Below are 25,030 nucleotides of genomic sequence, written 5' to 3'. Positions count from 1 at the left end.
GCTTTTTCCATACTTAAATGATCCACCATTACAAGGTTAGAATCATGTGGCTGTTGAGTCATCGGGATATCCCCAAGAACATCAATTTCAAGATCAACAACATCAGGAGTTATATCACTACCCCTCTGAGTGGAACTTAATTCTGAAAATGAAACTTCCATCTGGATGGAGCTGGATGAAATCTGGGCTTTCATAGCTGACATTTCTGCTCGCATCGTTTTAATTCCACTTTCCACATCACTCATCTGTCTGGGATTTGGTTCCTGACTTTCCATAACAGATGCAATATCTCCCACCTCCTCTAAGGATATCTGCCTCACACATTCTGAAGATTCAGAGTCACGGTCCATCATCAAAGCTCCAGATATACAAACTGAAGGAGTTGAAGGGACAGGCTTCGGGCCTACATGAGGCTTTGTTTCACTTTTCAGATTGATTTTCTGTCCCCCCCCTGTACAGGGGGGGTCCATCAGTCCCCCAAATTGTGGGGGCGACCTCCCCCGACGACACTGAGGTTGGCAATCTCACTTTTGAAAACCCCAAATCGGCAAAAATACCAAAATTCTTACCACCTTTCAGGAGCTACCAAAAAGATGTCTGCTCAGCTGCAATGTTAAGGTTAGGTTAGGGTTAGGGGGTTAGGGTTAGGGGGTTGGGGTTAGGGTTAGAGGGTTAGGGGGTTAGAGGTTATGGTTAGGGGGTTAGGGTTAGGGGGTTAGAGTTAGGGTTAGGGTTAAGGCAAGAACATGAGCTTGGGCTTCCCTTAGTGTTACGTTGAGTTCTAGGGTGCAGTACGAGAATAGGACTCTGGTCAGTTTTAGGTTTCTGTTTTTTGTTACAATTTTGGGAAAACACTGATGATGCAACTCTCCGCCCATCCATCCAGGCGCTCACAGTGTTACAACGGCGTAACAGCGGCGTTACAACGGTGTTGTAACACCATTATAACACCATTGTAATGAGGCTTAGGTTTAAGGCAAGGGCTGGGGCTCAGGATTGCCTTAGTGTTACGTTGAGTTCTTGGGCGCACTCCAATATTAGTGCTTTGGTCAGTTTTAAGTTTTTGTTACAATTTTGGGAATAATTTATGAATGAATTAAATAAAAATAAAAATAAAACGTTAGGGTCAGGGTTAGTGTTAGGGTTTGAGTTAGAGACTTAAGGTTAGAAGTTTAAGGTTAGGGCTAGAGGGTTAGGGTTAGAGGGTTAGGGTTAGAGGGTTAGGCTTAGAGGTTTAGGGTTAGGGTTAGAGGTTTAGGGTTAGAGGGTTAGGGTTAGAGGTTTAGGGTTAGAGTTTAGTGTTAGTGTTTAGGGTTAAGACAAAAGCATGAGCTTGGGCTTCCCTTACTGTTATGTTGAGTTCTAGGGTGCAGTATGAGAATAGGGCTATGGTCAGTTTCAGGTTTCTGGGTTTTGTTACAATTTTGAAAAACCCCCGATGATGCAACTCTACGGCCAGCCAGCCAGGCGCTCCAGCAGGAGCAGGTGGAGACCAAATAAGGGCCCTTTCCCCCACATTATACCGCTGTTACAACGGTGTTACAATGGCATTACAACGGTGTTACAATGGCGTTGTAATGCCGCTTAGGGTTAAGGCAAGGGCTGGGGCTCAGGATTGCCTTAGTGTGACGTTGAGTTCTAGGGCGCAGTCCAATATTAGCGCTTTGGTCAGTTTTAAGTTTTTGTTACAATTTTGGGAATAATTTATGACTGAATAAATTAAATAAAAATAAAAAGTTAAAGTTAGGGTCAGGGTTATTGTTAGGGCTAGAGCAGGGGTAGGGAACCTGCGGCTCTCCAGATGTTCAGGAACTACAATTCCCATCAGCCCCTACCAGCATGGCCAATTGGCCATGCTGGTAGGGGCTGATGGGAATTGTAGTTCCTGAACATCTGGAGAGCCGCAGGTTCCCTAACCCTGGGCTAGAGGGTTAGGGTTAGAGTGTCAGTGTTAGGGTTAGTGTTAGGGTTAGAGGTTTAGGGTTAGGGTTAGAGTTTTAGGGTTAGAGGGTTAGGGTTAGAGGGTTAGGGTTAGAGTTTAGGGTTAGGGTTAGTATCATGAAAGCAAGCCTGGGAGAGCCAATGCTTGTTTCATTAAAACCTGGGTTCTTTTCTCCAATAACTCCAACCAGCTGAAGTCTCAACAATTTTTATTGAAAAACAGAAAACAAAGAAATAAAACATGATTGCGGTTAAGGGATTGCTTAGGTAGTTATGTCCCTTTTGGTTCTTTGTCCCGTTCCAAGGGAACCCACTTGGCCCAGAGATGTTTCTCTGACCGTCTCAAGATGGAGGATTCCAAAACCTTTGTTTCCCCTTCTCAGGAAAACTCTGTTCAGGCCGCGAGGTAGCAGAGCGCTTTGAAGTTTCATCCTAGCACCTTTGCATAGTTTCCTGTCCTCCCTCCAGGAGATCAAAAGGCAAAGATGCTTTTCACAGTCATGTGTGATTTTGCTAGTTTTACAGTACTATTCCATCACACGCCCCCTTTTGGAGAGGAAATCTGTAGTCTAATGGCTACATATTTCATCTATCCATATAGAAAAGATTACACATGTTACTTCCACATCAGTCATCTCTAACTAATACAGAGATCTGCTAACTACAATTCCTTTCATGCATAACACAGTCCTTATGATAGCATAACAATACAGAATGAAGAAGATCATGTTAATACAAAACAGAATTTCAGACTAATAAGCAATGCAATACTCTTGAGCATTGAACTACAAGACTCATGCTCCTTTCAACCATAGTCTGATACCTTCTTCTCTGGAGAAAACACAATAGTATCTCTCCCTTTGGAATTTCTCTTCCTGGTTACTGCATGATGCAACATCATTGTGTAGGACATCACTTCAATAGGCAAATTCCCGCCCATATCAATGTAATGTGAAATCAGGAGTCAGTGTAACAACCTGGCTTTGCTGCCAAGTATACCTTTTCCTTCAGCCAGCATTTCTGCCATCTGAGCCTGGTGCTCTGGTGTGATACCTTTAGCACTTTGCATATCAAACCAAACAATTTCATCCTCAAAGTTTGCATTCAAAAGGACTTCCCCTCCATCCCCCTTAACTTGAAAAGGAATGCTGCTGCTCTTGGCAGTTACAGGATCTGCCACGTCAATATAGACTGCTTTGACTGATTGTGTAATTACAGTTGTATCACCTTGTGAAAATTCCACCTTCTCACACAACTTTTCATCCTCCACCCCCCTTTCCAAATCAACATTTTCTTGGGGCCTAGTGGAAACACTCATTTGTGCATTTCTACCTTTCTCATGGGTCAAAACACGAATTTTCCCATTAAACTGATTAAAAATTACATGTAATTCAACAACATCAATTAATCTTACACCAGCTTCAAAAGATGAAATGTTCATCTGTCCACTTCTCATGCTGTCATCTGAAAGTTCCTGTTCCTGGGGGATGATCTCCTTCCCACCAACCTTCTGGTGCTGGATGACCGCTATGGAGCCCATTCCGGGTGACTTCCAAGCCGTTTCCTCCGAAGACCTCTTCTGTTCCCTCTGGCAATTTGCTCTCTCCCCCCTTTCTGAAAGGATGCTGGTAGCTTCTGAAGAGGATTTCATTCCAGGCTTCTCTCCGCTTGCATCTGAATGGAACAGTCTCCCACCTGGAGGCTTTTCGTTCCCTCTCTTGAGACTTTGATCCTCTCCAGCTTCGGAATTTTTGGAAGTTGTTTTCTCTGCTGTGCTGTCAAAAAGATTCCAAATAGCCTGTAGATGCAGCATAAAGCTTCTTAGGAGCTCCTGCCAGCCGCTTGAGAAAGCCCTCTGGGTGCCCCACTCAAGACCTGAGCCTGGCCCCTTGACTTCTCCCTGCCCGGATCCTGGCACATCTTCTCCCAAAGCACTCATGCCATCAGCATCATACTCTCTGGTTTACCATCTCATTACCTGCCACGCAGCCTTCTCTTCCCAAAATGCTCACACTGGAATCACGAAAGCAAGCCTGCCGCAAATCCACAAAGGTGTTTACTCTGGAATATCGGAGACCACAAAAGCTGCCACCATATCATGAGAAAGCAAGCCTGGGAGGCCAATAAGCTTGTTTCATTAAAACCTGGGTTCTTTTCTCCAATAATTCCAACCAGCTGAAGTCTCAACAATTTTTTTATTGAAAAATTGAGAAAACAAAGAAATAAAACATGATTGCTTGGTTAAGGGATTGCTTAGGTAGTTATGTCCCTTTTGGTTCGCGTTGTTCCGTTCAGGGAACCCTTATGGCCCAGAAGATAAACTCTTTCTCTGAGCCAGCCGATCTCAAGATGGAATTCCCAAAGAACCTTTGTTTCCCCTTCTCCAGGAAAACTCTGTTCAGGCCACGAGGTAACTTAGGCCTTTGAAGTTTCATCCTAGCACCTTTGCATAGTTTCCTGTCCTCCCTCCAGGAGATCAAAAGGCAAAGATGCTTTTCACAGTCATGTGTGATTTTGCTAGTTTTACAGTACTATTCCATCACAGTTAGGGTTAGGGCAAGAGGGAGCTTGGACTTCCCTTAGTGTTACGTTGAGTTCTAGGGTGCAGTACGAGAATAGGACTATGGTCAGTTTTAGGTTTCTGGTTTTTGTTATAATTTTGGGAAAACACCGATGATGCAACTCTTTGGCCATCCAGCCAGGTGCTCCAGAAGCAGGTGGAGGCCAAATAAGGGCCCTTTCCCCCTTTCCCCCACATTATACCGGCGTTACAATTGTGTTACAATGGTGATACAACGACGTTACAATGGCATTACAATGGCGTTACAACGGCCATTATAACGCCGTTGTAATGCGGCTTAGGGTTAAGGCAAGGGCTGGGGCTCAGGATTGCCTTAGTGTTACGTTGAGTTCTCAGGCGCACTCCAATATTAGTGCTTTGGTCAGTTTAAAGTTTTTGTTACAATTTTGGGAATAATTTATGAATGAATAAATTAAATAAAAAATAAAAAGTTAAAGTTAGGGTCAGGGTTAGTGTTAAGGTTACAGAGTTAGGGTTATAGGTTTAAGGTTAGGGTTAGAGTGTTAGGGTTAGAGTGTTAGGGTTAGAGTGTTAGGGTTAGGGTTAGAGGCTTCGGGTTAGGGTTAAAGGGTTAGAGTTAGAGGGTTAGGGTTAGAGGGTTAGGGTTAGAGTTTAGTGTTAGGGTTTGAGTTTGAGTTAGTGTTAAGGCAAGAGCATGAACTTGGGCTTTCCTTAGTGTTACATTGAGTTCTAGGGTGCAGTACGAGAATAGGGCTATGGTCAGTTTTAGGTTTCTGGTTTTTTTTACAATTTTGGGAAAACACTGATGATGCAACTCTCCGGCAATCCAGCCAGGTGCTTCAGTAGCAGCAGCTGGAGGCCAAAGAAGGGCCCTTTCCCCCTTTCCCCCACATTATACCAGTGTTACAATGGCGTTACAACGGCGTTACTACGGCATTAGTATGGCGTTACTACGGCATTACAATGCTGTTGTAATGCCGTGGTAACGCCATTGTAACGCCGTTGTAATGCAGCTTAGGTTTAAGGCAAAAGCTGGGGCTCAGGATTGCTCGGGTCCAGAGGAGGGCAACCAAAATGGTAAAAGTTCTGGAATCCATGCCCTACAAGGAGACTTAGGTTGATTCCCCACTGAGGATTAGATCTGTGCTTGTCACACAAAATATCCAGGTTTCCAGCCGAACTCCCCACTGCACCAGCGCCGAACACACTTTCATCCAGTTTCTGGTGCTCCCCCCCTCAGGACGTGTTATTTTAGAACCTGCAAGAAGCTAGACCTTTTCAAGAAATGCATGGGCAATCTGGAGTGGTGGGGAAGTGGGGGGGGGGGTGAATCCGGATTCGTTTTTCCCATCGCTGGGAACGCAGTGGGCTGTGCGTGATGCATGTGCAGCCTTTTAAAAATTTCATGGACCAGAGATCCACATGGATACAAAGCAACATGGGGCCGGTTTTGACTGATTGACTGAGTAGAAGGCAATACAAAGCAGTGCTACTCATCGTATCCACGTGGAGGCATGCGGAAACAGGGCTTTGCTTTAATTGCCTGTTTCTTCATTTCCATATGGGGTCATTCTGCGCATGCTCGCAGAGACATGGATCCAGAAGTTTGAAAAAAATTCCTGCCCCAACAAAATGCAACAGCCAATCAGGATAGCCCCAGAGCGGATCACGTATTCAATCAGTCTCAGTGGGGAATTCTTCGTTGCTGCTGTGTTTCTGGGAACAAGGATTGTTTTGGGGCAGAAACTGCAGTGGGTACACTGAAACCATGCTGAAAAGGTCCTGTTTTTTTCCAAACTGGTTTGTATCTACATTCATTTTTGGGTGGGGAATCAACCTTAGGGAGCTGGGGATGTTCAGTTTAGTGAAGAGACGGTTACGAGGTGACACAATAGCCATGTTTAGATATTTGAAGGGATGTTATTTTGGCTTGTTTTCTATTGCTCCAGAGACTAGGACCAGAAGTGATGGGTTAAAGGTGAAGGAAAAGAGATTCCACCAAAACATCAGGAAAAACTTTCTGATAGTAAGGGCTGTTCGACAGTGGAATGTCACTGTTCAACAGAGACTAATCTTTTCAGTTAGTCTCTGGAACCAGCAGAGAAGAGTAGCAGTGGAGAAGAGGAGTGGGCCAGAAAGGACTGAGTGAGTTCTGGTTTTCTTTTCAGAGGGCTTTTCTCAAAGCCACATCTTTTAAACAGTGTATTTTTAACAGGGGTTTTCTCTTTTTTTTCTCCTTGTCCTGGGGCTGCTTGATTGGTGGGGGCTGCTGAGGCTACTGATTGGTGGGGCTGCTGAGAGCTGGGGCTTTTCAAATTTTTAAATCTTTTCAGTTAGTCTCTGGAACTAGTAGAGAAGAAGAGGAGTGGAGAAGAGGAGTGGGCCAGAAAGGGCTGAGTGAGCTCTGGTTTTCTTTTCAGAGGGCTTTTTCTCAAAGCCACATCTTTTAAACAGTGTGTTTTTAACAGGGGTTTTCTCTTTTTTTCTCCTTGTCCTGGGGCTGCTGATTGGTGGGGGCTGCTGAGGCTGATGATTGGTGGGGCTGCTGAGAGGTGGGGCTTCTCAAATTTTAAAATCTTTTCAGCAGGGGCGTACCTAGGCAAACTGGCGCCCGGGGACAAAACCTGAGTTTGGCGCCCCCCCACCCGGTGTATGGGTGGCCACCCTCCCCCACCATAATCAAACAATGATTTTTTGTACCAGCTCACAGATCACCTCCCACTCCCATCAAAACATACACGGCTCTCTACCCACCAACTCTTTTCCTAATTTCCTAATCACAACAACCCTATGAGGTAGGTTGTTAGCCTGAGAAACAACTCCAAGCCAGTGCAAGTGGGTATTAAGCATGTAAATCTCTCACAAATCACCCCCAGCAAAACATTTACCAAACAAATGTCAGCATCATCTCTCACAAAACACCTCCAGTGGAATACACTTTCAATGGAGTTTAAACTAGGGAGCTCAGATTCTTCTTTTAAATCTACCTTAAAGGGAGAGTCTGGGGTCCCCGGTTAAAACAAAATTGAAAGTGATGCTGTTTGGGGGTGGATTCTCCCCCACCCTGAAACAGCATCACTTTTGAGGGTTGGAGATTCAGATGAAACAAATAGCAGATTCGGCTGGAATCTGGGCAAATTTGGGCACATTCAGACAAAAATTGTCCGATTGTGCCCTGCCCAAATATGAACAAATGCGAATGCAAGGTATTTGGGTGGGGAGGGGGGTATTTTTGGTGTTTTTTTGGCCTGCAGGGAGCTAGCGGCACCATGATTTCAGGGCATCATCCAGAGACTGCCCTGATGATACCACCCGAGTTTGGCGATGTTTGGTTCAGGGGAAGCAAAGTTATGGATGCCCAAATGGAATGCCCCCATCCCCACTGTTTTCAATGGGAGCTAACCTGAGATGGGGGCTACCCATTTGAGGGACCATAACTTTGGTCCCCCTGAACATAACTTCATTAAACTTGGGTGGCATCATAAGAATAGTTAACATATGATACCCTGCAAATTTGGTGTCACTAGCTTTAAAAATCCAGGAACCCCAAGAAATTTGCCCAAGATTCTTTGTTTTGCAGTGACTTTACTCCATTGTAGCTAATGAGGAATTTCTGAGGCAGGCTGCACATTTTTTAAGATAGAGGCGCCAGACTTTCAAGGTGGCTCCAAGAGGCCTTGAGTAATAGCATCCAAGCTTGGTGAGCTTTGGTTCTGGGTGGGGGGGGGAGTTGAGAGAGTTCTGAGAGAACTCAGCCCACAGGCTTTCATGTGTAGGAGCGGGGAAACAAAATAAGCCTTTTGGGGGCCCATAAAATTGAACCCCCAGAAGCAAAGGTATCCAAACCTGGATGCTATTACCAGGAGGCCCTCCTGGAGCCACCCTGAAAGTCTGGTGCCTCTATCTTCAAAAATGTGCAGCCTGCCTACACACTCAGAAATTCCCCATTGGCTACAATGGAGCAAAGTCACTGCAAAACAAAGATACTGAGCAGAATTTCTTAAAGTGTCTGGAAGGGGTGTATTTTTAAAGCTAGTGACACCAAATTTTCAGGGTATCATCTGTTAACTATTCTTATGATGCCACCCAAGGTTGGTGAAGTTATGTTCAGGGGGACCAAAGTTATGGTCCCTTAAATGGATAGCCCCCATCTCCTGTTAGCTCCCATTGAAAACAATGGGGATGGGGCACTCCATTTGGGGGTCCATAACTTTGCTTCCCCTGAACCAAACATCACCAAATTTGGGTGGTATTATCAGGACAGCCTCTGGATGATGCCCTGAAATTTTGGTGCTGCTAGCCTTAAAACAGAACGTGAAAAACACTTTAAAAGTGAAAAAAACCACAAACAACCCTGAAATGTTGGCGCCCCCCCACGTGACCAAATGGGGGGCGCCCGGGAACATAGGGTACCCCCTGTCCCTAGGCAGGAATGCCACTCCTTTTCAGTTAGTCTCTGGAACCAGTCTCTGGCACATGCCTAACGGTGCACACAGGTGTTTTACTAAAAGAACATATTTTATGGGATAGTAGAAGGTATAGAAACCTCAAGAGGGAGGTACTAATTAAAATCAGTATTTGAATATCTAAACAAAATTAGATGTGAAGGTAGGAAGCCAGCAGGGGGGGCTTTCCAGTGTTTTGCACTGAGTGTCACATGTATGACTATCTGCCACTAGGACAGAAGTTGTGGGTGTGCCCTTGCTGCAATGAGCTCCTGGCACTCAGGAAATGTGTCCGTTCTCTTGAAGTCAAGGTGGCAGACCTGGAGAAGCTGAGAGAAGCAGAGGGGGTGACAGATGAGGCTTTCAGGGACCTAACAGCCGGGTCCCACTCCCAAGTTGACATCTCTTCAGATGTCATGGAGAATGAGAGTCTGGGGGATGGAGGGGACCCCTTCCTTAGCTGGTGATCAGATATCCTCTCGCACTGAGGATACCCCTCGGGGAGGTGGGGGGCTCCTTGTAGTGGGTGATTCGATCATTAGGAATATAGAGAGTTGGGTTTGTGAGAGGCATGATGACCGCATGGTGACTTGCCTGCCTGGTGCAAAGGTTGCGGATGTCACGCTACGTCTAGATAGGCTGTTAGACAGTGCTGGGGTGGAATCAGCAGTTTCCCATGACATTGGGAAATGTAGCCGGGAGGTTCTGGAAGCTAAATTTAGGCTGCTAGGAAACAGGTTAAAATCCAGGACCCCCAAGGTGGCATTCTCCGAAATGCTACCTTTTCCACGCGCAGGGCGAGCTAGGCAAGTGGAGATACAGGGTCTCAATGTGTGGATGAGAAGGTGGTGTAAGGCAGAGGGTTTCAGATTTGTCAGGAACTGGGGAACCTTTTGGGACAAGGCAGGCCTGTACAAAAGGGACGGGCTTCATCTTAACCAAAGAGGAACCAGGCTGATGGCACTCAACATTAAAAAGGTGACAGAACAGCTTTTAAACTGATCCTTGGGGGAAAACTGACAGGAGCTGAGGTGACTTCGGTTTGGAATACAGAGTCCATGGGGATGCAGACAGAGAGGGAGGTTTTTCTAAATCAACCACATACAAGTGTGGAACATAGCAATATGCATGTGATAAGTGATAGTGTCTACAAAGTACTAAAGGGTAAAGCACGTAAATCCCAGGTTAGGGACAGAGACAGAGTATACAAGTGTCTCTATGCTAATAGTAGAAGCATTCGACCTAAAATGGGGGAGCTGGAGTACAGAGTTTTGAAGGAGGACATTGATATAGTGGGCATCACAGAGACATGGTGGAATGAGGAGAACCAGTGGGATGCTGTTATCCCAGGTTACAGGCTCTACAGGAAGGATAGGACAGGGCGTATTGGGGGTGGGGTGGCCCTCTACATCAAAGAGAGCCTAGTGTCACATAAAATAGACAATGCAGGGGGACCTGATTCCTCTACAGAAGCACTGTGGATATCAATACCAGAGGTGAAGCATAGTTTAACATTAGGAATACATTATCGTCCCCGTGACCAAAGCGCACAAGAGAATTCTGAGATGGAAAAAGAAATTAGAGAGGCCAACAAAAGCAAAAATGTAGTGGTAATGGGAGATTTTAACTATCCCCATATAAACTGGAAAAATGCATGTTCAGGTCATAGTAAGGAGAGAACATTCCTGGATATGCTAAATGACTGTGGCTTAGAGCAGATGGTTGTAGAACCAACCAGGGGAGAGGTGATCCTAGATCTAATTCTATGTGGGACCCAGGACCTGGTGCAGGAAGTCAGTGTTGTTGAGCCGATAGGAAACAGCAACCACAATGCTGTCAGATTCAGTATCTCTGCATGTGAACAAGTGGCAACTACTAATGTAGTTACATTTGCCTTCAGAAAGGGAAATTTCTCAAAGATGAGGGGGATAGTGCGCAGGAAGCTGAAAGGGAAAATCAAGAGAGTCAAAACTGTCCAAGATGCTTGGAGGTTATTTAAAAACACAGTCTTAAAAGCACAGCTGGAATGTGTTCCGCAGGTTAGGAAAGACAGCGCCCAGTCCAAAAGAAAGCTACCATGGTTAACAAGAGAAGTTGAGGAAATTATTAGGAAAAAAATATGTCTTTTAGAAAATGGAAGTCCAACTTAACTGATGAAGAATACCAGAGAGAACACAAATGGTGGCAAAAGAGAAGCAAGTTAGCTTTAAGTGAGGCAAAAAAAGGATTATGAGGAACACATGGCTGCGAACATCAAGACCAGCAACAAACAGTTCTTCAAGTACATCAAAAGCAGGAAGCCAGCTAGGGAAGCGGTAGGCCCGTTAGATGACAAAGGAACAAAAGGTGTGCTAAAAGATGACAGGGAGATTGAAGAAGCTGAATGAATTCTTTGCATCTGTCTTCACCCAAGAGGAGGTGAGGAAAATTCCTGCACCTGAACCAAGCTTCTTAGGAGGTGAATCAGAGGAACTAACAAAGATAGTGGTAGACAAGGAAGAAGTTCTGGCAGCCATTGATAAACTAAATGCTACCAAATCCCCTGGCCCAGATTGCATTCACCCAAGAGTTCTTAAAGAGCTCAAGCATGAAATTGCTGATGTTCTCACTTTAATATGCAACTTATCCCTGAAATCTGCCTCCATCCCTGAAGACTGGAAGATGGCCAATGTCACACCAATCTTTAAGAAAGGTTCTAGGGGGGACCCAGGAAATTACAGGCCAGTCAGTTTGACATCTATTCCTGGTAAATTAGTCGAATATATCATTAAAGATAAAATTATTAAACATGTAGAAAAGCAAGACCTGCTGAGGAAGAGTCAGCATGGCTTTTGCAGAGGTAAGTCCTGTCTTACAAACTTACTAGAGTTCTTTGAGGGTGTAAACAGGCATGTGGATAAGCGGGAACCAGTGGACATTGTCTACTTGGATTTCCAAAAGGCTTTTGACAAAGCTCCTCACCAGAGACTGTTGAGAAAACTCAGCAATGAAGGAATAGGAGGAGAAGTCCTCCTATGGATTAAAAACTGGTTGAGGAACAGGAAACAAAGGGTGGGTATAAATGGGAAGTTCTCACAACGGAGAGATGTAGGGAGTGGGTGTCCCCAAGGATCCGTTTTGGGACCAGTGCTCTTTAACCTATTCATAAATGACCTGGAAGTAGGGGTGGGTAGCGTGGTGGCCAAGTTTGCAGATGATACCAAATTATGTAGGGTGGTGAGAAGCACAAAGGATTGCGAAGAGGTCCAAGCGGACCTTAATAAATTAGGTGAGTGGGCTAAGAAATGGCAAATGCAGTTCAATGTAGCAAAATGCAAAGTGATGCATATAGAGGGGCAAAAATCCCAACCTCCCATATACGCTACAAGGGGTCAGTGCTTTAAATCAGTCACAGACCAGGAAAGGGATTTGGGCGTCTTAGTTGAGAAGTAGTTCCATGAGAATGTCAACTCAATGCATGGCAGCTGTGAAAAGGCAAACTCTATGCTGCAGGAGGAATAAAATTAGGAAAGGAGTTGAGACTAAAACTGCAAAGATTACTGTCATGCCCTTATATAGAAAGCCGTGGGAATTAAGCGACTGCACTTGGAGTGCTGTGTTCAGTTCACAGGTCACCGAACATCTGCATAAAAAGAGATAGAAACAGCTTGAGTGCAGAGAGGAGGCAGACCTTGAGGGGTGATTGATTTTCTGAGGGATTGGAGCACCTTCCTTATGAGGAGAGGCTGCAGCGTTTGGGGCTCTTTAGTTTGGAGAGAGGAGATGTCTGAGGGGGGGGGGGATATGATTGAAGTCTATAAAATTATGCATGGGGTAGAAAATGTTGACAGAGAGACATTTTTCTCTCTTTCTCACAATACTGGAACCAGAGGGCATTCATTGAAAATGCTGGGGGGAAGAATTAGGACTAATAAAGGGAAACACTTCTTCACACGTGTGATTGGTGTTTGGAATATGCTGCTACAGGAGGTGGTGATGGCCACTAACCTGGATAGCTTTAAAAAGGGCTTGGACAGATTTATGGAGAAATCGATCTATGGCTACCAATCTTGACTCTCCTTGATCTGAGATGGCAAATGCCTTAACAGACCAGGTGCTCAGAAGCAGCAGCAGCAGCAGCAGGCCATTGCTTTCACATCCTGCACGTGAGCTCCCAAAGGCACCTGGTGGACCACTGCGAGTAGCAGAGTGCTGGACTAGATGGACTCTGGTCTGATCCAGCAGGCTAGTTCTTATGAATGCACTACCTCGAAGTGTGGTGGAGTCTCCTTTGGAGGTTTTTAAAGAGAGGCTAGACGGCCATCTGTCAGGAGTGCTTTGATTGTGTGTTCCTGCATTGCAGGGGGTTGGACTTGATGACCCTTGGGGTCTCTTCCAACTGTATGATTCTATTATCATCATTAATAATTCATGGAAGAATAAATCTTTTGCAATATTTTCAAGGTCTTTGGGCCAAAAAACTGTGTGAATTAACTGTGAATAATATAAGCATGAAAGAGCATGTTGCATTATTTTATTCAATATTGTTAAAACTGAATCATTCAGTTCCTACATCTGGAAAAAATAAGGAAAATATATCTTAAGTTCTGTTTCGAAACAGATATGAAACAATATTCCTTCTAGACTACACTCTGCATATTTAAAAGAAAATTTTGTTAAGATTCAGTATCAATTACATTTGATGTCACACAGTATACAAGTAGTGATAAATATTGGTACCATGCTAATAAGGCAGATTTTAAACATATATTTTGTACAGGTCCTACATATCAAGCTTTTGGGATGGACATTGTGGATCAAGTATCTGAAATAATTAGTTACATACAGCATATTAATATCACTACCAGATTCATTGGCAATCTGAAAAACGAAGTACTAGATTGGAGGGGCTATGGCCCAGTTACTGACCTCAGCATGCAGAGGACGCAGAAAGTCACAGGGTCAATTCCCAGCATCTCTAGCTAGAAAGGTCATAGATTTGGAAAAGGTTGCAAGTCTGCTAGCTGCAGTAAATAGTTGCATTGTAATAAACGAACAATGGAAAAGCACAAGCAAGATCAGAATAGTTTAATATTTGTAAAATGAATTATCAAGTTAACATACTATGTACGTGCGCAAAAACTATTGAATTTTGGGGTAAACAAATTCTCTGGACAATGGCCTAACTTGTTAATGTACTGGAACTCCAATTCCAAGATGGAAACCCATAGGTATTCCTTGATATAATTGATGATATCTAATCAGTTTGTAAACTTGATTTGGTTATAAGAGCTCCTTGTTAACTATTCCATTAAATATGTAGATATCCACATATAGAAAAGAATCCACATATTGGCAATATGGCACACCATCTGCTATCCAGGAAAAGGTGACTTGCTTCTGAGCATACTCGAAGTCCTTTTTTGGTGTCCAGATTCTCTCAAGAGATTTGCAAGGCATAACACTGTGGGGCTAGGAGTCAAAAAATGTATGTTTGTGAGGGAGAAAGGATGTTATCAGTGTTTGAATGAACAAAATGAGAGATGCCCAACTTATACCTGTGTGCAAATCACTTCCTCAAACCTGGAACTTCATACCTTAGTACAAGCAGGTGGTTACTGTATAGTAAATGAAAAAGCATTCCCCACACTTGTTTTAACTCTTTCCAAAGGTGTTGCTGAGAGGCGGTTACCCTTAAGACTGGATATATATAGCTTGTCAGTCCTCTGCAGTGAATACTTTTCTGCATAGTGAAGTTCTGGAATTTAGACCTGCTGGAATAATGTGCCTCAAGAAGGAAAGTTGATAATACATTTTATTCATTCATTCGACTTTATTAACCACTCTCCCCTGAAGGGCTCAGTAAATGAAGCAAAAGTACAAACAGATGTATACCATGGCTGCCTTTGGCATGTGTGTTCCCACGCCAGGGCTAAACACTTGAATTCACCACCACGGCTAAGAGATTAAACTCCTAAGAAAGAACTCTCAAGGTGAAATCCTGCTTCTGGAAGAGCCCTTTTGCCCACTGTAATGTGGAGTTTCTAAAACTGGCCTACTTTACAGGCTTGTTGTAAGGATCCTGAAGGGTACATTGGTGGGGGTGTTGCTGTGTACATCAAGGAGGGCACAGTGTCTAATAAATTGGAAACCATAAAAAGGGGGGAGTTGTCCACAGAGTCCTTGTGTGTCAACACCAGACCCGGAAGGTACAGTGGGGACAGTCGATTGGATTCCCGACCAAAAGGCTCAGAGTGATCTAGAGATTGAGGTCCTCTCATGGATGGGGAGCAGCTGGCTGAAGACGGTGGTCATGTAGGGATGCGGTCAGTGGGGTGGGCCCCTCTGGGAGATGTGTTGGAAGGGTGCTGTTCAACCTGACGGGTTACCTGGATCTAGGGGTGAACAGGCACCAGGTGGTCAAGTTTGCAGCAGGTGACACCACATGATGTAGGGTAGTTGAAACAAGAATCTCTTCAAACAGGAGTAGAGGGGAGAATAAAACTGCAGGCATGGCACCTCTGCCCTCATGGGAACCTGTGCGGTGGGACACCCCCCCCCCCTTGGGGTGGGCACTACAGGCAGTTGGTCTCTACACCTACAAGGGGCCACTGCCTCAGAGTCTGGGGAGAGCCCCCCCCCCCGCCCGAAGAGGCTCACTAGGGAGCTCCCGGCGGGCCGGGGGCACTTGGCTCCCGGGGCTGAGGGGGGAGATGCCCCGCGGGCCAAGGAAGCCGCCGTCCCCGCCCCGCCCCCCCCAGGCTGCCGCCGCCGATTCCAGCCGTGGAGGCTGCAGCCCCCTGCCCCGGGCGGGGGTGATGATGATGATGATGGCGGCGGCGGCGGGTGGCCCTCGGGGACAGCGGGGGGGGGGGGGCTGGCGGGCTCAACCTCGGAAGTCCGTCGGTGGCCGCCGCCGTGCGAGTAGCCGGACCCAGCGGCGCTTCTGTCCCCCTCCTCGGCGTCGTCCTGGCGGGGCCCGCTCCGGTCCTCGGCCAAATGGGGGGCGCGCCTCTCCCCGGTGCGGGGGTGCCTGGGCCCGGGAACCGAACGGGCCTCTCTCGGGCTTCCGGCCTCCGGAGGGAGCGAGGGAGGAGCCGCCGCCGGGCCCACACGTTCCCTGCCGGCCTTCGCCACGGGGCTGGGCGGAGCTGCCGACGCCAGGCCTCTCGGGCCGCCTGGGCCTCTTAAGGAAGCCCCCACGGGCCCCGCCCCCATCAGCCCCGACGGCGCTCCGGCCCTCCCTCCCTCCCTCCCTCCCTCCCTCCCGGGTGTGTGCTTGGACGCGGCGGCGGCGGCGGCGGGGAGGAGGAGGCTTCTCGGCGGGGCCCCCTCCTCTCGGCACTGCCGCCGCCCGCGGAGACGCCGTCCTCCCTTTCTCCGCCCCTGGAGGGAGCTGTCCGGCCTCGGGAGGGGGCGCCCGTGGCGGCATCCCCGGAGCCTCCGTCGTGGTGGGCAGCGGCGCCCCCGGTCCCGCTCGGGTGCCCGGCGCAGAGGGCGGCGCTGCTGGGCGGGCCGGGCTGCGTCGGAGCCACCTTAAGGCGGGGGCGGCGCGCGACGGAGGCGGAGCGGCGGCCGGGGAGGAGCCGCGGCCTGCAGTGGAGCCGCAGCCTGGAGTGCCCGCAGCGGCAGCGGCGGAAGGAGAGCGGGGAGGGCCTGCTCAGCGCCCCGGCTCAGCGCCCCCGCCGCCCCGCACCTCCCCGCTCACGGGTCCCGCGGCGGCGGCGCTCTTAGTCCGCAAAGGCCCGGGCGGCGGCGGCGGCGGCGGCGGAGGAGGAGGCGCAGGAGGGCCCGGGCGGCGCCGCGGCCTCCCTTGGCAGCGCAGGCGAGAGCGGGCCGGAGGCGAAGAGGCGGCGGCGGCGGAGGAGGGGAGCGGCGCTTGCTGGGCCGGCGGGGTGCGTGTGTGTGCTGCGGCCAGGCCAAGGGCACGGCCGCCCCGCTAGGCCCCGCTCCGCCGGCGTGGCTTCTGGCCCTGCACGGCCGCCCCTCCGAGGCCGCGCCGGGGAGTGGGCTAGCCCCAGGCGGGCAAGCGGAGAGGCCGCCGCCGCCACTGGCCCGGGCTCGGAGGCTATAAATACTTGGCGGTCCGGCGCCGTCCGGTGGATTCCTGCCTCTAGAGGAACTCCCCGCCCGCCCGTCTGCGGCGGCAGCAGCAGGGGGAGGACTCGCTCCCAGGCGGCCCCCGGGGAGGGCGCGAGGCCCGACGCCCCTCAGGCCCAGCAGCGCCTCGGCGGAGAGGGAGGAGGAGTTGCGCCCCCCGCCCCGAGAGGAACCCCCCGCCGCAGCAGCAGCAGCAGGAGGGCCCGTGGCGGGATGCGGCCGGCGGCGAGCAGAGCCTGAAGGCAGACGACGACGACGACGACGACGACGGGGCTGTTTCCCAGGCGGCCTCCGCAGAAGACCCTCCCGGGTGAGACCCTCCCCCCGCCCCGCGTGTGTCCGGCCGCGGCCTGAGGCGCTCCGCTGGCCTCCCGTGGGGGGGGGGGGGTTCCGGCCCTGCCGCGGGTGTGCGACGCCGCCCTGACCGCGCCGCGCCTCAGAAGGTGCCGGGGGTGGGTGGGGGTGGTGTCAGGAGCGAGAGCCGCGCGGGCCACAAGACCCGCCACAGCCGGTTGGTCTTGGCCGCGGGAGCCAGACTGCCTGCCTGCCTGCCTGCCTTCCACGACACCCGGCAGCCAGGCAGGCAGGCAGGCCGCCCCCCCCACCCCCGCTCCTCCCGCGCGGCATCCTCGCTCCGGGCGCAGCCCTTTCAAGCGAGGGGGCGGGGGCGGGGGGAGACTCTGCCGGGGGTTTGCGCCGCCAGGAGCAGCCCGGTCTGTGTGGCGCAGAGGATCGCAGAGGGGCTGATTGGAAAAGCGGGCGGGCGGGCCGGGCCGGGCCCCGGCTTCCTTGGCAGCCGCCGCCCGTCGCCCCACGGTGTCGGCCCGCCTGAAGACCCGAAGGAGAGCGCGCGCGTGCGTGTGTGCGTGGAGTGAGGCAGTGCGGGCGTCTGTGCTGGTCGCAGAGGCCGTCCTGGAGCGTTCAGCGCGGCCCTGCGCTTCGGTGCCATCAAGTCAGCATGTGGAGGAGGAGGAGGAGGCGGGCGGGCGGGCGGCTGCTGGTCAGACCCACGGTCTGCATTTGGTGACTAGGTTATCGGCTGTGCAGGAGTTGATGACCGGCACTTACTGGCGGTGGTTGAATCTTGGTGCGTGGGTGTGAAATCCGGTGCTCCGGGAGGCCTAGACACTCCGTGCAAACGGGACGCTGGCGTCGTTTCCTTCTTTTTGTTGGAGGATTCCGGGCAACTTTGGGTACCAGTGCATGAAGAACGCTGGACAGCTGGACCTTACGCCCTTTTGTCGGAGGGCCCTGCAGTTACACGCAGCACCTGCTGCTTCGGGTGGTGAAAGGAACCAGAAGGGAGGTCTTGGCTTCTGTAGCTGACCATGGCAAAGGAATAAGCAGGGAAAGTCTAACTTGAGGTATGTCTGCCGATTAGAGGAAAGTATATTTTGGGACAAAGGAAATCAGGTTATTCTGGCACAGCCGGCAGGGGGGTGGCTGCCAAGATCCCAATTCAGAAGTTGCTGGTCACTTCAAAAGGCCATTGCTGGCCCAAAGCAGGCTTTCCTGTCCTCCTTGCCATTGGGAGCAGCGCTGGGCTCTTCAGAAAGAGAGGAGAAGCTGATTTAGTTAAGCCTTCCCTATTTGTCTTAGTTGTCATGCTCCCTGTGTTCCTCTCTGAGAAGAAGCTAAAGGAGAGTAATAAGTATTTGTTCTTTTTAAAAATGCTGGGCTCTTCAGAAAGAGAGGAGAAGCTGATTTAGTTAAGCCTTCCCCTATTTGTCTTAGTTGTCATGCTCCCTGTGTTCCTCTCTGAGAAGAAGCTAAAGGAGAGTAATAAGTATTTGTTCTTTTTAAAAATTGGAGGGGGTGGGGGTGGGGGTGGGTATTCTTCCCTCTCTTTTGCCTTCTTGTGCCTCCATGTCAATAACAGCTTGAACTTTTCCTAGCGACTCTCCTTCTAGTGCAGGGGTCTGCAACCTGCAGCTCTCCAGATGTTCATGAACTACAATTTCCATCAGCCCATGCAGGTCCGCAAGTTGCAGACCTCTGTTCTAATGGGAATTGTAGTTCATGAACATCTGGAGAGCCACAGGTTGCAGACCTCTGTTCTAGTGGATATGAAATATTAACTGAATGCTGGTGAACTGCAGTTAAATACTGACACTGAGAGGGCTTGCAGGAACTTTTGGTGGAGGTTAATTTGTGGGTGTGTGCAAAATATTTGTGTTCATATTTTTCTCCCCATTCCCAAAGAGTGAGTGGAATTAGTGTCTAGAATGTTATAATCTACTTGCAAGATTGATATCTATACTATTTGGTAGAGCTAGTTAGATTTTACTTGTTGCGTCTCAGTGAGAAAGGCGGTTAATAAATGAAGAAAACTAAATTTTATGAGATTGTCCATAAAATCCCAGTATCCCTGTTTTGGGATGGAGAAATTTCAAATGTAGGAGATTTATATGCAAACTAGGGATGTTGAAATCCAATAAAATATGTGTGATTTTTTATTTCATTGATCAGTTGTTTGTGGGTGAAACTTAGCCTTTTTTGTGGTGGCGTGGTTAATTGATGTGATGTAAGTTAAATTGTTGTGATGTAAGTTAAAGACAGGGATTGGACCAAGTGTCAGATATAGAAAAATTGTGTGCAAAACTTTGAGCTGAAAGCTAAAAGGCCACATTGTTGGTACATAGATTAGACTCTGGTTGTCAAGTAGAGCTAGAAACAAAGGTTGTCACATCTCTTTTAATATAATATTGTCTAGTTTTATTTGTCAATCTGTTTGCTCTGTGGTTTTTCAACCTTTTACTAAGAGGTTCAATCCTGAGGCTCTAAATGCAAGCTCAGCTGTATGCAATGACTTTCTATTACCCTTGAGTAGTCACAAGTTGCACCTGGATTTAGAAATAGGAGTGAGGTTTTGAAACTCCCAGGCTGGCTTGCGTTTTGGCACGTTTTCGTTGCAGTTGACAGCATTGTGTTGGTGGAGTGTGTGTGTGTGGGGGGGGGAGTTCGATCCCAACAGGAAGTGGGCTTCAGGAAATCAGCTTAAGGTTGACTCGGCCTTCTGTTCTTCCCAAGTCGGCAAAATGAGTACCCATCTTGCTGGGGTAAAGTACAAACCGCTGGGGAGGGCAATGGCAAACCACCCATAAGGAGCAGCAGTGGCGTAGGAGGTTAAGAGCTTGTGTATCTAATCTGAAGGAACCGGGTTTGATTCCCAGCTGTGGAGGCTTATCTGGGGAATTCAGATTAGCCTGTATACTCCCACACACGCCAGCTGGGTGACCTTGGGCTAGTCACAGCTTCTCGGAGCTCTCTCAGCCCCACCCACCTCACAGGGTGTTTGTTGTGAGGGGGGAAGGGCAAAGAGATTGTCAGCCCCTTTGAGTCTCCTGCAGGAGAGAAAGGGGGGATATAAATCCAAACTCTTCTTCTTCCCCTTCATAAACATAGTAAATGCTGTATATGTGATGTTACCCCATAGATCAGAATTGACTGCCTTTTGCTATTGTTACTGTGGGTCTAACTTCAGTTACAATAAGCACACACATGCATTTAATGGTTTTTTCAACTTTCCAGATATTTTCAGGAGCAGCTTATATGAAGTACAAATTAAGTAAACAAATCTTATTCAAATTGATTGTGTACAAAATATTGTTAATTTGTTTACGATGTCAAATCAACCCACAGACTCGTTTGGGTGTCTGTCTTACACCCTGAGGTTTGGGGAGATGGAGCTTGGCCCTGCTGATGGCAGTGCAGGCTCAGGCACATTTCTTTCCCCCTTCAAGCAATGTGTCTCCTTCCGTGTTAGGCCGAAGAACATCCAAAAATTGGCAGTGCAGGCCTGAGTCCGCTGGAGAGTTAGCAGGCGACGGAAGATGGGGGGCTGGGGAGTGCCATACTCTTTATACTGGCCTGGAATTCATGCAGATCTTTCACATGTTCAATGATTCACTGTTGGCTGAGATCTGGATGTTATGATTGCGTCCTGCCTGCCCACCCAGAAGATTCTTTCTGCCCTTTTGGAGGATCCTGATCTAGACATCTGTTCTTGGAAGATGCAGAACTGCTCTGTGCTGCAGTACCTGGCCCTTTATTAGAAGGAATCTACAGCAGTGTTTCCCAACCTTTTCGATGTTGCGGTACCTTTGACCTCGCTCTTCATATCTCAGGGTATCCTTGAGGTTCATTTGATATTTTTTTTGGCATTTTAAGGGTTTTTTCCATTTTTGGCGGGGGGAGTGGCAATTGGGGAGGGGAGGGAAAACCAGTGTTGACAGCCGCGTTGTTTGTTTGCCTAAATTTGGCATGGATTGGGGGATTTAAAGGGAGAGCTTCCTTTAAATCTACCCCCCCCCCCAATCCACACCGAATTTAGGCAAATAAAACAATGCTGTTTTTCAATGTTGTTTAAAGGGAGCCCATGAGACTTCCAACCCCCCCCTTCAAAATCCATTTGATTCCTGTGGGGGGAGTGGGGGGGAGCCGGCGGTAGCATTGTCATGGTACCCCTGGGAAGTGCTCATGGTACCCCAGGGTACCACGGAGCCCTGGTTGGGAATCACTGATCTACAGGGATGTCAGTTTGTGCTGTGAGTTTATTCGAGTCTGGTTTGAAAGAGGTGAATAAGTTCTTTTGATTTCAGAAACTCTATTTTCCTAAGTTTTAATTCCATTTTTAGACCTGTGAAACTGACGGATCGGCTGCCAACTGCAAATGGGGTGCAGCATATCTCCTTTTGTAATTAAAATATGCTGACACTTGGGCATGGTCCCCTTCATAATTACTCCAGTGAAATGATTTGGCCTGTCTGCAGCTGGGGCAGGCAACCCCTTTTGGCCCACCTTCTGAAAAATAATCTAACTGTGAAGACATTGGTGTTCTAGCAAACAAAATGGTGGAAGGGATGAGGGTTGCCTTTGGCCACATATGCTTGCAGTGAGCCAGTCCAAAGGGGTGCTGCCACCATCTCAGGAATTCGCCTTGAACTCTGCTTGGGGTTGTGTTGAGGCAGTAATGGGCTTATATAAGGCTGCTGCTGCAGTGGAGTTCCTGGAGCCTCGGTTGCTTGGGTGGAGATCTGGCCTTCGGTGCCAAGCAGAATGGTTTGGTGTGCTTTCGTTGCATACGTGTGTGGGTGTTGGGACATGGCCTACCCCTGCCCTAGAATTATGGTGTACACGGAAGATTTTATTGCAACTGTTGTGAAATTCTGTTGAGTGTGTTACTGAACCAGTAATTTCTAAAGAGATAGGAATATTCCCATTTATGTTTAAACTGTCATTTAGAATGAGTGTTAATAATGCCAGTAGTTTAGTACTGAGTTGATAGTAGAATTGCTGCTGTGGGATCTTTGGAAATGCCAACTTCAGGTGCTGTTTGTTATTTCTTCTTGCAGCAGGATATGACCTCACATACAACTTTTGATTTGTTTGTCTGCAAGAAACCGCCTTAGGATAGTGGTGAGGAGGCATCTTTGATTGCTTTTCTGGTTATAATGCATCTCCCCAGCTCCACTTCCCTGAGGACCGAAAACATCAGTGGTCAATATTTCTAAAGTTGCAGCACTCCGTAGCTGCTTCTGGTTTTTACTGTCCTTTTAAAGGGGGAGGAGAATTAACATGTTTCTGCGTGTATGGTCTAAGCTGTTTTTCACTGTTTTCCATTTTAGCCTGAAATGTTCTGTGTGTGTTGCACAATATGCCTGCAAAAATCTGTCATGCTTGAAGAGTCACTGAAATGAGTTTATTCTGAAGAGGGAGTAGATGGGCCATGACACTCATTTTAGTATCTTTTATTTAAATCTCACTGAATATTAAAAAATAAATGTGTTTCTGTGTTAAAAGTACCCTTCAGGTTGAATTCTTGTGTTGCCAGAGGTGGAAGTGGTCGGAACTTCTATCTGTGCTAAGTGGGAACTACCTGCTAACCTCAGTCCCTGCTAATCAATAGCCTAGCCAACGCTCCTGAAACCTGGAGCACCTGCCATGTTGGGCAGTGGTGCTAGAGAGCCCCGTGTGGCTCCCAAGCTGCTGAGTATCTCTCACCTGTGGACTCTTTTGTATCTCTGCATAGGATACGCTCTGATCAGGTCTCTATTTTGTACCTATTTTACTTCTAGTCCTACAGAGCTAGCAAATATCCAGTATGAAATGAGGGCTGGGTTGGTTTATGGAAGTTGTGAACAGGTGCCTGAAGAAAGTAATGGGCGGGTGAGGCTTGGTCCTGACCAGACTGAGGTGCCTGGAGAGTCCCCAGCTTGAGGGTGCAACTGAATTCGAGCCTGGAGCTGGAGACTCCAGTTTCCTCTGTGGCCTAGAGCCACAGCATTGGCTGGTCAATGATTTGGCCGCAGTAATTCGTTCCCTGCAGGTTAGCGTGGTTGTAATGTGCTTTATGCTGGGCTGCCTTGGAAAACTTTCCACAATTGCCATTCTAAAAAGTGGCAGCCAGGTGATGGAGCGTTGTTCTGGCCTGATCCTGTCATATCTCCTGACTGGGACGTGGGATTTTCAGCCTGGCACCGGCGTCTTTTGCTTGCTCTTTAGTTTTGCTTTTAGGCACAGGCTTTCCACTTCACAGCATTGGGGAGTCTGGGCTGTTTTGCTCCAGTGAGGGCTGCGTCTTGTCCTTCCCGTGAGACTGGAGGAGTGCTGTTCTCCCTTGGGAACTGGGACCCAGGGATGGTGTGATGGGATGCAGGAGTGGGAGGATGGAGCGGGGGTTTCATGGAAGCTTGGTCCTTAGTTCTGTCAGTGGAAGTCTAAATGCTTTTTCTTGATGCTGTTTTCAATAAAGAAAATTGTTTGAGTACGAAGCCTCATTTTGGAGCGGTCCGGGGCACGACAGTCGTAGCCCTTTTCTGGAATGGGCTGGGAGGACTGCCTGCCTCCACACCTGTTGTTCAGCCAGCCAGTTCAGCTCCCCTTCGGAAACCCTGTTCTCTTTGCCACTGTTTGAGTATGTGAGGTTGGCGGCGATCTGAGACACACCTTTCTCAGTGGTGGCTCCTCACCTTTGGAATGCCCTCTCCCCTACGCCCCCCTTGCTTTCATCTTAATGGGCGTGCTTTAATCATTTTTTTGTCCATGTTGTAGGTCTCTTGAGAGGTAACATGAAATAAATTCATGAACCTCAAGAAAGTTCAAATGCGGACGAAACTGGCAAGTTCCCTTTCACACTGTGGACACGTCTCTGCGTTGTTCTTTGGTACCCCATTTTCCCAAGAGCAGCATTTTGTGGAGTTTGGTGAGCTACAATGGGGGAGGGGGAGGCAGGCAAGCTGATATCCACTGATGGAAATGTGGAGCACGGCTGCAGGACCCGTACCACACACCACGGTGCTGCTGGCTAGGCACCTCCTAAGCACCTTGGGCTAGTTGACACATTAACTAGGAATGCCAGCACAGCAGGGTTGGCACAGAGGGGGCAGAGCCCAGGCCCTGATGGACGTGTCTGCTGTTGTCTATCAGGAATCTGGAGGAACAGGGGAGGAGGGAGCCGATGGAACTAGATCCAGGGCAGGGAGGGGTGAGGGGAGGCAGACAAGCTGCCAGCCACTGCCCCTTTAGAGGGACCTCCTCAGGGTCAGTTACTCCAGTGGGGACTAGAGAGCTGGCTGGTTGTCAGCCTTTATCTGGGGTGCAGGGCTCTGAGACTCCCAAAACAGTTGCAGTAGTGCTGGGTGGACTCCATGGCAACGCAGCCCCAATGTGGCCCCCTCCCCTAACCGGTTTCCCACCCCCATGCCTATTGAGCCCCATGCCTTCCCCTCCATGAAACAACCACCCAACCACCCACATCAAAAGAGGCCAAGGGCCGTCCCTGCCTCAGCTGAAGAAGACGACAACCACGCCCCCCACCGGCACAGATGTTGGGTGGCCACCCCAGAAGGCTCTGTCACCCAGAGACTCAGGTGTTACTCCCCCTCCTCCAGCCATGGTTCTGAACAGTTCCAGCTGTGTGGCCTGCTGGGAGGGGCATAGGCATAGTCCCCGGTCGTGTCTGGGGCACCAGAGGCCCCTCTGTCGAGCAAGTAGTTAATCTGATAGCCATTAGGATGGGTCC

The 25,030-nt window shown here is 48.8% G+C and overlaps 2 protein-coding genes across 4 annotated transcripts in view; one reads left to right on the top strand and one right to left on the bottom strand.

Moving 5' to 3' along the window:
* Positions 1 to 13,424: 13,424 nt before the first annotated feature.
* LOC125440257 (translation initiation factor IF-2-like) lies at positions 13,425 to 16,443 on the bottom strand. The gene is made up of 2 exons (XM_048509981.1): positions 15,799 to 16,443; positions 13,425 to 15,302 (listed from the first exon to the last, which is right to left on the bottom strand). Exons 1-2 carry the CDS (start codon positions 16,123 to 16,125, stop codon positions 15,219 to 15,221), a joined length of 411 nt encoding a protein of 136 aa, XP_048365938.1. The 5' UTR covers positions 16,126 to 16,443; the 3' UTR covers positions 13,425 to 15,218.
* A 426-nt stretch (positions 16,444 to 16,869) lies between these two features.
* The window catches only part of FOXJ2 (forkhead box J2), a 106,564-nt gene continuing 98,403 nt past the window's right edge, over positions 16,870 to 25,030 (top strand). The window contains exons 1-2 of one of the 3 annotated variants that reach the window (XM_048509975.1): positions 16,906 to 17,317; positions 18,055 to 18,371. The gene's annotated coding sequence lies outside the window, so the exon portion shown is untranslated. Of the gene's footprint in view, positions 17,318 to 18,054; positions 18,372 to 25,030 lie in introns of all 3 variants that reach the window. The other 2 variants (XM_048509976.1, XM_048509973.1) reach the window with 2 other exon arrangements.

The sequence above is a fragment of the Sphaerodactylus townsendi genome, linkage group LG10 (genome assembly GCF_021028975.2).
Source record: "Sphaerodactylus townsendi isolate TG3544 linkage group LG10, MPM_Stown_v2.3, whole genome shotgun sequence".
NCBI lineage: Eukaryota > Metazoa > Chordata > Lepidosauria > Squamata > Sphaerodactylidae > Sphaerodactylus > Sphaerodactylus townsendi.
The sequence above is the reverse complement of the archived record's forward strand: the minus strand, read 5'-3'. Positions and strand labels throughout refer to the sequence as shown.

What these genes read in the sequence shown, in the direction of transcription:
- LOC125440257 (XM_048509981.1), bottom strand. Translation starts at nt 16,125, where the DNA reads ATGGGGGCGGGGCCCGTGGGGGCTTCCTTAAGAGGCCCAGGCGGCCCG. An exon ending in GCCACCGACGGACTTCCGAG is followed by an intron (nt 15,303 to 15,798) that starts GTTGAGCCCGCC and finishes GTTCACCCCTAG; the next exon opens with ATCCAGGTAACCCGTCAGGT.